This window comes from Sphaeramia orbicularis, chromosome 7 (genome assembly GCF_902148855.1).
Source record: "Sphaeramia orbicularis chromosome 7, fSphaOr1.1, whole genome shotgun sequence".
Lineage (NCBI taxonomy): Eukaryota > Metazoa > Chordata > Actinopteri > Kurtiformes > Apogonidae > Sphaeramia > Sphaeramia orbicularis.
Genome location: NC_043963.1, coordinates 6,687,872 through 6,700,638, shown reverse-complemented (window position 1 = coordinate 6,700,638; position 12,767 = coordinate 6,687,872). Strand labels below are relative to the sequence as shown.

The following is a 12,767-nucleotide window of genomic DNA, read 5'->3' as shown; positions in this document are numbered from 1 at the left end:
ATTTTGTTGTTTGTCTGCTTATTAATCATTTACAGGGTGGGGAAGCAAAATTTACAATGAACATTTAGTTGTTTTTTCTCAGCAGGCACTACGTCAGTTGTTTTGAAACCAAACATATACTGATGTCATAATCATACCTAACACTATTATCCATACCTTTTCAGAAACTTTTGCCCATATGAGTAATCAGGAAAGCAAACGTCAGAGTGTGTGATTTGCTGAATGCACTCGTCACACCAAAGGAGATTTCAAAAATAGTTGGAGTGTCCATAAAGACTGTTTATAATGGAAAGAAGAGAATGACTATGAGCAAAACTATTACCAGAAAGTCTGGAAGATACTATTAAAGAAGAATGGGAGAAGTTGTCACCCCAATATTTGAGGAACACTTGCGCAAGTTTCAGGAAGCGTGTGAAGGCAGTTATTGAGAAAGAAGGAGGACACATAGAATAAAACATTTTCTATTATGTACATTTTCTTGTGGCAAATAAATTCTCATGACTTTCAATAAACTAATTGGTCATACACTGTCTTTCAATCCCTGCCTCAAAATATTGTACATTTTGCTTCCCCACCCTGTATGTACCAGAACTAATATTTGGTTGGTTGATTTTTGTTTTGATTTCACTGTTGACATGTTCGAAATAAAGATTTCATTCAAATAAAAAAGGATGGATGTAGAAAGTTTGAGCGGTTATATCTATACTGCCCTTCCAGGATTTCCTTTTACGGACCACTAATTTTCAGTTGAACCAATAACAAATTAAAACAGACCAGGGGAGCGCACCACCTCATACAATCAAAACATCCCATAAAGGGGGGTTAGTTTCACACAAAGCACAAGTACAATCAAATTAAATCAGATCTGGTTGGTTTTACATACTCAGTCCATTTGGATCAGATCTTATAAAATTTTTCTTTTTCAGCTCTGAGGAAAACAGATATCTTCTCCATAACATAACTCTCATAGACAGTTCCAATCCATTCATCAGTGGTGGGTGGTTCTATTTTTAACCATTTCCTCAGGACAGATTCCTTACTTGCTGCCAATAGTATAACCAGCAGTTTTTTTGTCTTCGATGTCAAATGTGGCCTTTTTATCCTGTTTTTTTTTATCATTAGTGACGTATCGGGGTCAGCAGATGATCCTCACCTCCATCCCGTCCACGTCGATGCGAGCTCGAACCCCGTATTTCTGACCAATGAGACGCAGCTTTGGGACGCAGTACAGCAACCTGTCATTAAACTACACACACAGACAGAAAAACAGCATGTACCCATTAATATTAATATAATATTAGTATATGATTGAAGACAGAATAAGGTAAAATACTCCAAATATGGAAAGAGAATGACATTACAGCAGCCATTCCCAACCTTAAATATGCAAGGGCCCTGTGCTAAACCTGCAGAACTCCTCAACACATAATTGAGTGCTTTTATGAAACTGGGTTAAAGACTTGTTAAGTGTAAAGGGAGGTCACTACAACTAGATACTGTTGAATGAAACCTGATTATGGCTGCGTTCAGACCGCAGGCAAATGTGGCCCAAATCTGATTTTTTCCCCCCTATGTGACTGAGGTCAGAGTCTTTTATGACAGTGTGAACTAGAGCTGAAACCGATTAATCGATTAGGTGCTTGAAGTGAATGCAAAAATTCACGATTCGATTAATCGACTCAAATTGATTGAAGGGAAATATTCTATTGCAGTTTTCTTGAACTGAAGCTTCTTTGTGCGTCACAATAAGCGTCCATGTGAAACACAACAGTGGAACCAATGTTTAACAGCAGAGAAATGAAGGAAATAAAGCTTTGATTCAGAAGAATTGTGGTTGAATGATTTTTTTTGGATCACTTTGAGTCGATTAATCGTTTCAGCTCTCGTGTGAACAGCCCAAGCCACATGGAATCTTCATCAGATCAGATTTGGGCCACTTTCAAATGTGGTACTGAATCGAACAGATGTCAGATTTTTTAACCCTTTCATGCATGAATTATGAGAACATTAATCAAGATCTGTTTTCCCCAAGTGGTTTTTATTAATCTTTAGATATGAAAAAACAAAAACAAACAAACAAACAAAAAAAACAACAACAATGTGACTGAATTTTTTAACGTATTTTTCATGGAGTTACAAAAATGTCCATTCAACTGGACACCATATGTTTAATTTTAGAAGCAAAGAAACATGTATTTACTGATATACCGTGTGAGAAATATGAAATAAAAACATGTTTAATGCTGCTAATCTGATGTGTTCTCACATTTTAACATACTCTAATACTATTTTTTACTCACTTCATGGGGATAATATGCAAAAAAACAACTTTTTGTTTAAAACAAAACAAAACAAAACAAAACAAAAAAATGGCAATTTATTTTACACTCAAGCATGTTACTACAGATCAAGTTTATCTTGAACGGCAAAGTTATAGTAATGGTATGAATCGCAGTGTATGGGATGATGCCTAACCGTCCACTGTGTTGGTTGATTTGTCCACTGTAGTGACCAGTATGCATGAAAGGGTTAAAATGCGACCACAATCTGAACGGCCAGATCGCATTTATCCGACCTTTCCACTTACTCCCGTCATTGACACAGCAAACGTAGAGACCCAGAGGTACGTTATTTTGAGTTTTCGACTAGTTTAATGCATTTGCAATTTCCATATACACTAAACATTACACTATCCACAGGCTGACCTTTGACCCCACCACAGTGTTTTCACAGTCATCGTTCTTGTAGATCCCCAAACCTTGAACCCAGCCACAGCAGAACTGTTCACATCTGTCAGGGGACATGAGGCTTTTGAATTATTCCACTGTGTAGTAACTTATGCCCAAAACGAGATAGTTAACTAACTGCATGTCGGTCCAGGGTGGCAGGACCAGTCACACACTGGTGAACACCAGTAGCTCGTAGGGTCTATATCCTTCATATTTCTGATCTTCTCCAAATACCTTTGCTTAGCAGTCGTGTTCAGGGTCTCTCCATAGGGACCCCTTGTTTTTGCCACCGCCTTATCCATTTTTTAAAATCTTAAATCTTGATTTATACGGCTCTTCCCTGCACATCGTTACTATGCTGTTGCCCATAGCAACCGATAGCTTGTAAGTTCAAAATGGGGCAGCCTTCCAGATATGTCACATGATACAGTGTATTTCCTCATTCCTAATTATGTCCGAGCCTCTTTTGTACATGCAGGTCACTTCAGGGTCACATTCAGTTCATACTCAAAACTGACAGAAGTCACATTTAATGTGTAATATGAACGAACACCCAAAAAAATCAGATTTCACCAAAAAAAATCTGAATTGTGCATTAAGATCTGCTGTGTGAATGTAACCTAAATTATTCATTTTTGTCCAATTTGTTGAATATTTCCTTCTATTTGTTGACTATTTTGTTCATTTTATTATGAATTTGTTCATTTTTGTTCATTTTGTTGATATTTTCTGTTCATTTTTCCTTCATGTTGATTTTTTTTTTTTTTCAATTTGGGGCTCATTTTATCTCATTTTTGTTAAATTTGATCTCATCTTGTCTAAACAAAAGGCTTAGAGACATGTTAAGTGCGAAGGAAATTTGTATAATGTGGTGTAAAAGAACAGAGCGGTGGCAGTACCAGGATGAGGTATCTGTCCTGTGTGGTCCCGTTCTTATTGGACAGTTTGAGGATGTGTCCTTCTTTAATGAGCTCATTAGTCGGGTTAACAATGTCCTCTTCTCCTCCCAACAACTCGTACACCTTCAACAACTTCCTCATTCGTTCCTGATGCAGAAACAGAAACAATATCATTAAGTTAAGTTATGTTTGACAGAGATGGAAAGGAAAATATTTAACGATGATAAACCCATAAAGACCCAAACATCCACTGGTGACAAAACCATCTACTGATATAAACCATTTAATACCTGTTGATCCAGTAATCCTATCAATACATGTCAATAATTGGGTTAAAATGCAGTTTTTGCACTTTTCACGACCCATTCAGAGGCTCCATCGTTACCATGGAAACATGTCATTTTCTACAACGTTGATTCAATGACAAATGACAGTGACTGGAGAGACACAGTTTGGTTTATATATACATTCAATAACAATAAAATGAACAAAAATAAATAAAATAAAAAATAATAATATGAAAAAGAAGCAAAAAAAAAGTCCCAAAATGAATAAAAAACAATAAAATAAGCAACAAAATAAACAAAAGAAAAACAGCTAAAGTAAAATGAACAAAAACCAATAAGAAAAATTACAAAATAATAAATTTTATGGTAAAATGATGATTCACTACTAAAGCACATGTAGTTAGATAAATGACAGTGATTGGAGATACTTGGCTTAGTTTATATATACATTAAATAACAAATAAAATGAGCAAAAATGAATAAAATAAAAAATAATGATGTGAACAAGCAAAAAAATGTACCGAAATGAATGAAAAAGAATAAAATAAACCACCAAATAAACACAAGAAAAACACTTTAAGTAAATTGAACCAAAACAAATAAAGTAATAAATAAAATGAACAAAAAAAAAGGAAAATTACAAAATAATAAATTATATGGTAAAATGATGATGCACCACTAAAGCACATGTAGTTTGATAAAAGGCAGTGGATGGAGACACTTAAGTTATTGATAAATTTGCTGAAAAAGTCACTTTTTCTCTGTTTCTGATATAATAATTACTCTGTTTCTGATATAATAATTAACTTTAATCTGAACTTTAATGAACATCTACATAATCAGTTAATTAAACACAGGACAATACATGAATTTAACTTAAAAATTCAAAATACACTAAAAAATGGTTAAATGTAAATGACTGGCATCAAATTGTTTTTTCGCAGTTTCTGTGATGGAGAGAATCCCATTTTACAACAGACTCCAAAATGATAGATTTGATCAAATATGGGAGAAATGGAGTATGAAGACGACCAGATTTTGTGTAAATCTTTTTTTTTTTTTTTTTAATTCACATATTCTCTTTTCTTTAGGAAACTGTATTTCCCTGTATGTTGTTATTGTAATCTATTTTATTAAGTACACCCCTCTTTAAACGTTCTTGCTATTGTACTTTTTTCTGTACAAAACCTTCTAGAAAACTAAAATTCTAAAAATAAAATAAATTTCAAAATACTGATCATAATACATATATATATAAATAAATATAGGTGGTTTGTTATAATGGTAGTCCTTATAACATTGTTTTTCAACTTTGGGGTCGGGACCCCACATGGGGTCGCCTGGAATTCAAATGGGGTCGCTTGAAATTTCTAGTAATTGATAAAAATAAAACAACCAAAAACTTAGTAATAAAAAATATATGGTGAGTTGACAGAGACAATACCAATCCATAACAGACATGACAAACTGTGGTTCTGAACCTGCAGCACTGTGGTTCTGTTTATCCGTCAAATGTTCATTGTGGTCGGTTTCAGATGCTGCAGCTCTTTCATAACACTGGTCCATGCAGAAATGATCAAATATCACCAAAAAAATCACTGGACTGATGACCTTTTCATGCATGAATTATGAGAACCAGAACACTGGTCAACAACAAATTTATTGTTTAAGTTTTTTGAGCTGATTTAGGATCATTTTGGTGTGCTGAATCCAAAAATCACATTCATTTTGCTCAATCAGGTCAACTTTCTGAACTATGCTACATATTGGCTTTTTAACATTTTTGCTTACATTTATGGGTATTTTCACATCATATGATACAAAATTCTTTCATATTTCTTGCAATAAACGAGTTCTGAAGATTCTACTTTTGCCAATTTATGATGAATGTTTTTTTTAATATTACAGGTGAATGAAATGGCTTCGACTAGAAGATCTTGCAAAAATAAGCCTGATGTATTCTGGTACATCTGCAGTGAATACACCATTGTACCTAACAGGAATCCTGTTAGAAAATGATTTTTTTTCTCTTAAAACCTATTTTGGGTGAGAACTATATAAAAAATCAACTGATAAAGTCACAAAATGTAATCAATTTTGTGAGAAGACTAAATTTTTCAAAATCAAATTAGCAAAAAAAACCTGACCTGATTGAGAAAAACATGTCATTTTTGGATTTAGCGGTGCAAAATGGTCCTAATTCAGTTGAAAAAACCTAGACAACTTGCAAAAAACATTTTTTTGTAACCCAGTGTAATTCATAGTTTGAGTTCTTGTTTGTTCAGTATTAATTGTCAGCCTTGTAAATCACAGCTGGACTGACTGTACATATCCTGACCAAGGAAAATAAAGTTCTCCATTTGTGCAGTAACCTACTCCTGGCTTCTCTGCCTCTGTCCAGAATAAAAATACATTATATAGACTAAATGTCTAAAATTAACTTTTATTTGCAACATAGTATAGCAAACTATTACATGATCAAAAACAAAATTAATATTAGCAAAAAAAAAAAAAGTATGATATTAAAATGGGGTCACGAGCCAAAAAAGGTTGGAAACCCCTGCCTTATAGGTTAAAGTACTTTTCTGATTTTGTGGAAATTCAGTTCTAATTTTTTTTTTTTTTACTTTTTTAAGAAAACGCACTAATCCTCAAATTGATTACATTCTAAACTGTTTTGCATGCCGTTTGTTGATGTTGGTTTAATTTCCCAGAATCCCACACATTGCCAGAGGCCTGTAAACAGTGTGGAGCGATGCCCTCCCAGCTCCTCTTTAATCAGACGCCGTTAATTAGAGACGACAGTAAACACCCCGCTGCGAGGGGGCGGAGTCAGGCGCTCATCGTCTCTGCTTCTCATGACTCGAACGGCGAACGTCTGAGAAACAAACAGACACCGGAGCCTGCAGGATTCTGACACACTGGCAGAAGTTTAATGGCACTCCTGCTGCTGTGGATAAAAGTGTGTGAGCGGAGCACAGCGAAGGGCCGTCCAACGCAGCTGTGTGTGTTTGGGACCGCTTTAATCAGCCCCAGCGTAATTAAAGATGAAGTGAGGGTTAATGACAAACCGGCGGCGGCTTCTTCGCTCTGACAACGATTTATCATATGACGGTGTGTGAAGAGAGGACATGTCCGTTACTCACAGCTTCACACATGTCAGAGGGTTTAGAGTTAAAGTCATAAGGAAGTTAAAGCAGGGGGGTCAAATTTACTTTAGTTCAGGGGCCACATTAAGTCAAATCTGGTCTGAAGTGGGCCGGACCAGTGAAATAATAACATAATAATATAGAAATAATGTCAACTCCAAACTTTCCTCTATGTTTTAGAGCGAAAAAAGTTAAATAATGCGATAAAAATGTTTACATCAGGGGTGTCAAATATGCAGTCCAAAAATGTGGCCTGCCAAAGGTTCCAATCTGGCCCCTGGGATGTTTGTACCAAGTGCAAAAATTCGTCATTCTTCAATCAAATTAAGCAAAAAAAATTTTTAGCTTGAATTAAGGAAAAAACCTTGAATAAAGCCAAAAAAAATCTTCAATTAAGTAAAAAAAAACTTCAATTAAGTCAAAAAACTTCAATTAAGCAAAAAAAAAAAATAAAATTGCAAATTCAGCAAAAAATCTTGAATGAAGCAAAAAAAAAAATCTTCAATTAAGTCAAAAAACTTCAATTAAGCAAAAAAAAAAAAAATTGCAAATTCAGCAAAAAATCTTGAATTAAGCCAAAAAAAATCTTCAATTAAGTCAAAAAACTTCAATTAAGCAAAAAAAAAAAAAAAATTGCAAATTCAGCAAAAAATCTTGAATGAAGCAAAAAAAATCTTCAATTAAGTCAAAAAACTTCAATTAAGCAAAAAAAAAAAAAAATTGCAAATTCAGCAAAAAATCTTGAATTAAGCCAAAAAAAAAAAAATCTTCAATTAAGTAAAAAAAACCCTGCAAATTCAGCAAAAAATCTTGAATTAAGCCAAAAAAATATCTTCAATTAAGTTAAAAAAAAAACTTCAATTAAGCCAAAAAAAAAAAAATTGCAAATTCAGCAAAAAAATCTTGAAAGAAGCCAAAAAAAAATCTTCAATTAAGTAAAAAAAACTTCAATTAAGCAAAAAAAAAAAAAAAAAAATCGCAAATTCAGCAAAAAATCTTGAATGAAGCCAAAAAAAAAAAAAATCTACAAAATAAAATAAAATGCAATACAATAAAATAAAATAGAACAAAAAAAAAAATCAAATCAAACAAAATAAAATAAAGTTCATATGAATTATCATTGCAGTGTGTTTTTTAAGCTCAGCCCACTATGAACAGCCCACAGATGTATCCTGCTGAACATCCGACACCATCTTGTATTAATTTCACATGGAAGCGAGTTACTTCATTTGATAGACAAGTACATGAAACTTTAATTAAGCCTCTAATCACTTTTCAGTTTCATATTAAATTAAAATAACAAGCACCACTGTCCAACATCATTGCATTAGCATCACCTCAGTTTTAATCCAGTATTTAAATGAAACCGAGTGGAAATAAATGAAAAAAAAAAAGTTTTTAACTGACTTTAAACTGACAAACTGTCATTAGACACACGAGGGCGGGTGCATCTGAAAATCATATTATTACGTAGATATAGTAATTAAAATAAACCCTATGATTATAGATGAATTATAGATGTTTGTTTATAAGTGATCACTCCCATCTGTACGTCTGTCAACAGGATTACACATAAACTTCAGGGTTTTCTGTGAAACTCTGCCGACGGGTAGGACGTAGATTAGATTATGGAGCAGATTCGGGACAGTTATGGTGAAATTCTACCGACAGAAGCAAACACATAACCTCACTGGGGGTTGTACGCTATTTATTTTTGGTCATTTAATGCTAATAGTTTGGTATTTTTACTTAAAACAGCAAAACAGGAATATTTTTACACTACTGCTATTATCACATTTCAGAAATTTTACTAAAAAACCATCTCTAAAAATGATAGAAAATGGGCAGAAAAAGAACCAGACTGGTTTGAGCTGTTAGTAAGGCAACAGAAACTCAAATAAGCACTAATTAAAACCGAGTTATACAGAAGACCTTCTATGAATGAACAACATATTAAACTGTGAAGCAGATGAACTACAGCAACATGTCACAGACCGGCCACTTTATTAGGTACACCTAGTACTGGAGAGGTGCACCAAATAATAACTCCGTGTGAGTTGTGTGGTCCTCTGTGTCTTTTACTTATTTACTTTTATTGATTTTATTACTTTTTTAACCATTTGATTTTGTGTTAATTAGGGCATTCCTGTAGTTTTATGTACTTTATTGTTTTTAGTATTTCTCTTAATTGTTTTATTGTTTGTATGATATGCAGCACTTTGGAAACGTTCTGGTTGTTTAAATGTGCTGCATAAATAAAGATGATTGGATTGGATTGGACTGAATAAAAGTGGTCAATGTGTGTATTCTAAATAATAACTGATAATCTGTTAGAAAAACCTTTAAAATCCTCTAATTCCTTCATTGTCTTCCAATATTTTATAAACCAAATAATCAGTGAATGAATCAAGAAAATACCAGAAATGAATCAACAATGAACATAATCCATCTAGACCATGGGTGTCAAACTCATTTTAGTTCAGGGGCCAAATACAGCACAAGGTGATCTCAAGAGGGCCAGAGCAGTAAAATAATAGGTATAATAATTTTTACATACCTAAAAATCCAAATTTTTCACTTTATTTTAGTGTGAAAAAAGTCAAATTGCATTATGAAAATATGAGTAACCTCAACAGCCATTAAAAAAAAAGTGCAATTTCAAGAATATTATGTCTCAGGTTATTATTAACACAAATAACAGATCGCAGTGAATCTACTCTTTTGTTAAAATTGAATTTTTTTTTATATTTTAGATTATTCATCTTTGTTCAGGTTTTTCACTTTTTATTGTGAGAATAGTCTGTAATTGTAAATACTTTCATAATGCAATGTGACAGCCTTGAGTGTTAATATTTTCAGTGTAATTTCTCCATTTTGCAAATTCATGCTGCAGGGCCGGATTGGAACCTTTGGCGGGCTGGATTTGGCCCCTGGGCCACATGTTTGACACCCCTGATCTAGACAATTTAGAAAATGGGACCATTATGTCTGTTTCATTAAAGGGGACCTGGAGTGAATTTTCATCGCTAACTATTTCATAAGATCAGGTATAATATATATAATATAGTTCCTTCAGGTAACTTATGCTACAGCCTCTCGCTGTTGTGTTTAATTCAATATTGATGTTTATGAACTATATGGACATAAATATTGGGACACATCATGTCTACAGCTGTAAAATGTCCTGTTCATGATGATTTCAGATAAAAACATCAATACTTCCTCCAAGTTTAATGGGAGGTTTTCTTCCAAAGTGAGATGTGAAGAAAGTAGATGGTTAGTGGTGGTAAAAAAAAATCTACAGGGTGGGGAAGCAAAATTTACAATGAACATTTAGTTGTTTTTTCTCAGCAGGCACTACGTCAATTGTGTTGAAACCAAACATATACTGATGTCATAATCATACCTAACACTATTATCCATACCTTTTCAGAAACTTTTGCCCATATGAGTAATCAGGAAAGCAAACGTCAAAGAGTGTGTGATTTGCTGAATGCACTCGTCACACCAAAGGAGATTTCAAAAATAGTTGGAGTGTCCATAAAGACTGTTTATAATGGAAAGAAGAGAATGACTATGAGCAAAACTATTACCAGAAAGTCTGGAAGATACTATTAAAGAAGAATGGGAGAAGTTGTCACCCCAATATTTGAGGAACACTTGCGCAAGTTTCAGGAAGCGTGTGAAGGCAGTTATTGAGAAAGAAGGAGGACACATAGAATAAAAACATTTTCTATTATGTACATTTTCTTGTGGCAAATAAATTCTCATGACTTTCAATAAACTAATTGGTCATACACTTTCAATCCCTGCCTCAAAATATTGTACATTTTGCTTCCCCACCCTGTATATATGTATTATTTACAGTCAAAGTGTAAAAAACATTTTATAAATTTAGATGAAGAATATTTAAAATCATAGTCATGGATAAAAAAATTAAAAAAAATGTTGAGAGAAATTAAGTCAAAACCATCTCTAAGGCATTTTGGATGCAAAGATAATAATTTAAACCAAACTAACCAATGTAGTGATAGTTATCCCAATATAAAACTATATTATAATATTAGTCATTATTGTTTTGTATCCCAGACCCCTGTTAGAAAAGACACACCGGAATTCAACGTGTCCACATACTTTTGTCCATATAGTTTAATCTTCAATAGAGACTGAAATAAACTCATTGAACTCAGATTAAATGACATGAATAGATGTCAGGTTTTGCAGGTTTAAGGAGAGGACCATATGAGCCTCTTACCATTTTCCTGATGGCGGCGTTGGAGTGTTCTGCCGCCGTCGCAATCAGCTCCAGAGACTCTGCAGACAAATAAATAAACGATAATGTACTGTACAACTTAACGTCTGCTTTGAATTTTTGTGCATAAACTGAATGAAGGTGGTGCGTTTGTTTTCGTACTCTGGGCGTCCCCGTAGTCCGGAGCGTCCTCCGGCAGCCGGTGCAGATAGTCTTTGAGCAGCAGCTCGTAGCGAGGAATCCTCTGCACCGGCTCCAACATGTGATGCTGCAGAGTCAGGTTTCCACAGCGCTCCTCCCTCTGCACGACGACAACGACAACAGGTTAGTGCATGTTCAGTTACTTACACCTGGGATGGAGACGTTTTAACAGTTCTTAATGTTTTAATGTTTGGATCCTTAATCGTGTTTCTCTTTTGGGTTTTGAGCTGAAAACTCAATCCTCTTGAAGACCCAACTCTTCAGAGAGCACCTCCTGTCCTAGCACTTACAAACATTCCATTTTAAATGTATTATTATGTTTATTCTGTTGTTTTACTTAGTATTTTTATTTCACTGTTTTTAATTGTACACTTGTTTTTATGTCTTTTTAATCTATTCTTGTATTTTAGTCTATCGTTTTGCTTTTTTATTCTTCTGTACGTACGATGACTCTTTTTTTGGGGGGTTTTCCCTTGTAAGTCACTTTGGAAAAAAGTATGGCTCAGAGGGTGATGGGTTTTTTTCAGTATCCTGATGATCTATGGCAAAAATTAAATGTAGAATTTTTAATTCCAGATGAAGAACCTTCCTCTTTTCATGTGCTTATGAGTAAACTCTTTTCAGTCTTGTCTTTTAAATGCACTTTTTTGATTTTAATGCCATGCTTTACTCTATTTCAATTTTAATGTTAATTTTAATATATGATTTTAATATAATTAATGTCTTTCTTTTATTCTGTGAATGCATTTAAAAATCAAGTTTTATAATGTGTTTTCTCCGTTTTTTGATTTTAATATAATTTCAATGTCTTGTTTTTTTTTCTTTGTTACCCTGTGTATGAATAGTGCTATACAAATAAACTTCCTTTGCCTAAACTTTGTCAAGAGAGACTTTGTTACAAAAGATTGTGTCAAATGTATTAACATAGACTTAAATGATACGATGAAGAGGAAATGTTTCCCCAAATGTAAAAAATGTCCATAGTGATGCATGAGCGTTAGGATGGATAATCTACCTGGATCTCCTGGATGATGGCCTTAAACTGAGCTGATCTCTCCATCCACGTGTTCACCAGCTCCATGGCTCGGTCAAAGTTCTTCACATATTCTCCGTACATTTTCAGGAAGGGAGCCAGTTTCTGCAGGATGTCCCCGATCCGAGGGTTCAGGTCCCTACGAGGATGAAGACGAGGAGGAGGAGGAGGAGGAGGAGGAGGAGGAGGAGGGAGAATGAGAGCAGCAGCAGGAGGA

General features: G+C 34.1%; 1 protein-coding gene across 1 annotated transcript in view; it reads right to left on the bottom strand.

Annotated features, from left to right (window-relative positions):
- Window positions 1-12,767, bottom strand: part of LOC115421944 (FYVE, RhoGEF and PH domain-containing protein 1-like) — a 62,308-nt gene that overhangs the window by 14,498 nt on the left and 35,043 nt on the right. The window contains exons 7-11 of the mRNA XM_030137958.1: window positions 12,533-12,689; window positions 11,479-11,617; window positions 11,320-11,378; window positions 3,629-3,775; window positions 1,154-1,246 (exon numbers count right to left, since the gene is read on the bottom strand). Coding sequence (XP_029993818.1) covers window positions 1,154-1,246; window positions 3,629-3,775; window positions 11,320-11,378; window positions 11,479-11,617; window positions 12,533-12,689 — 595 coding nt within the window. The remainder of the gene's footprint in view (window positions 1-1,153; window positions 1,247-3,628; window positions 3,776-11,319; window positions 11,379-11,478; window positions 11,618-12,532; window positions 12,690-12,767) is intronic.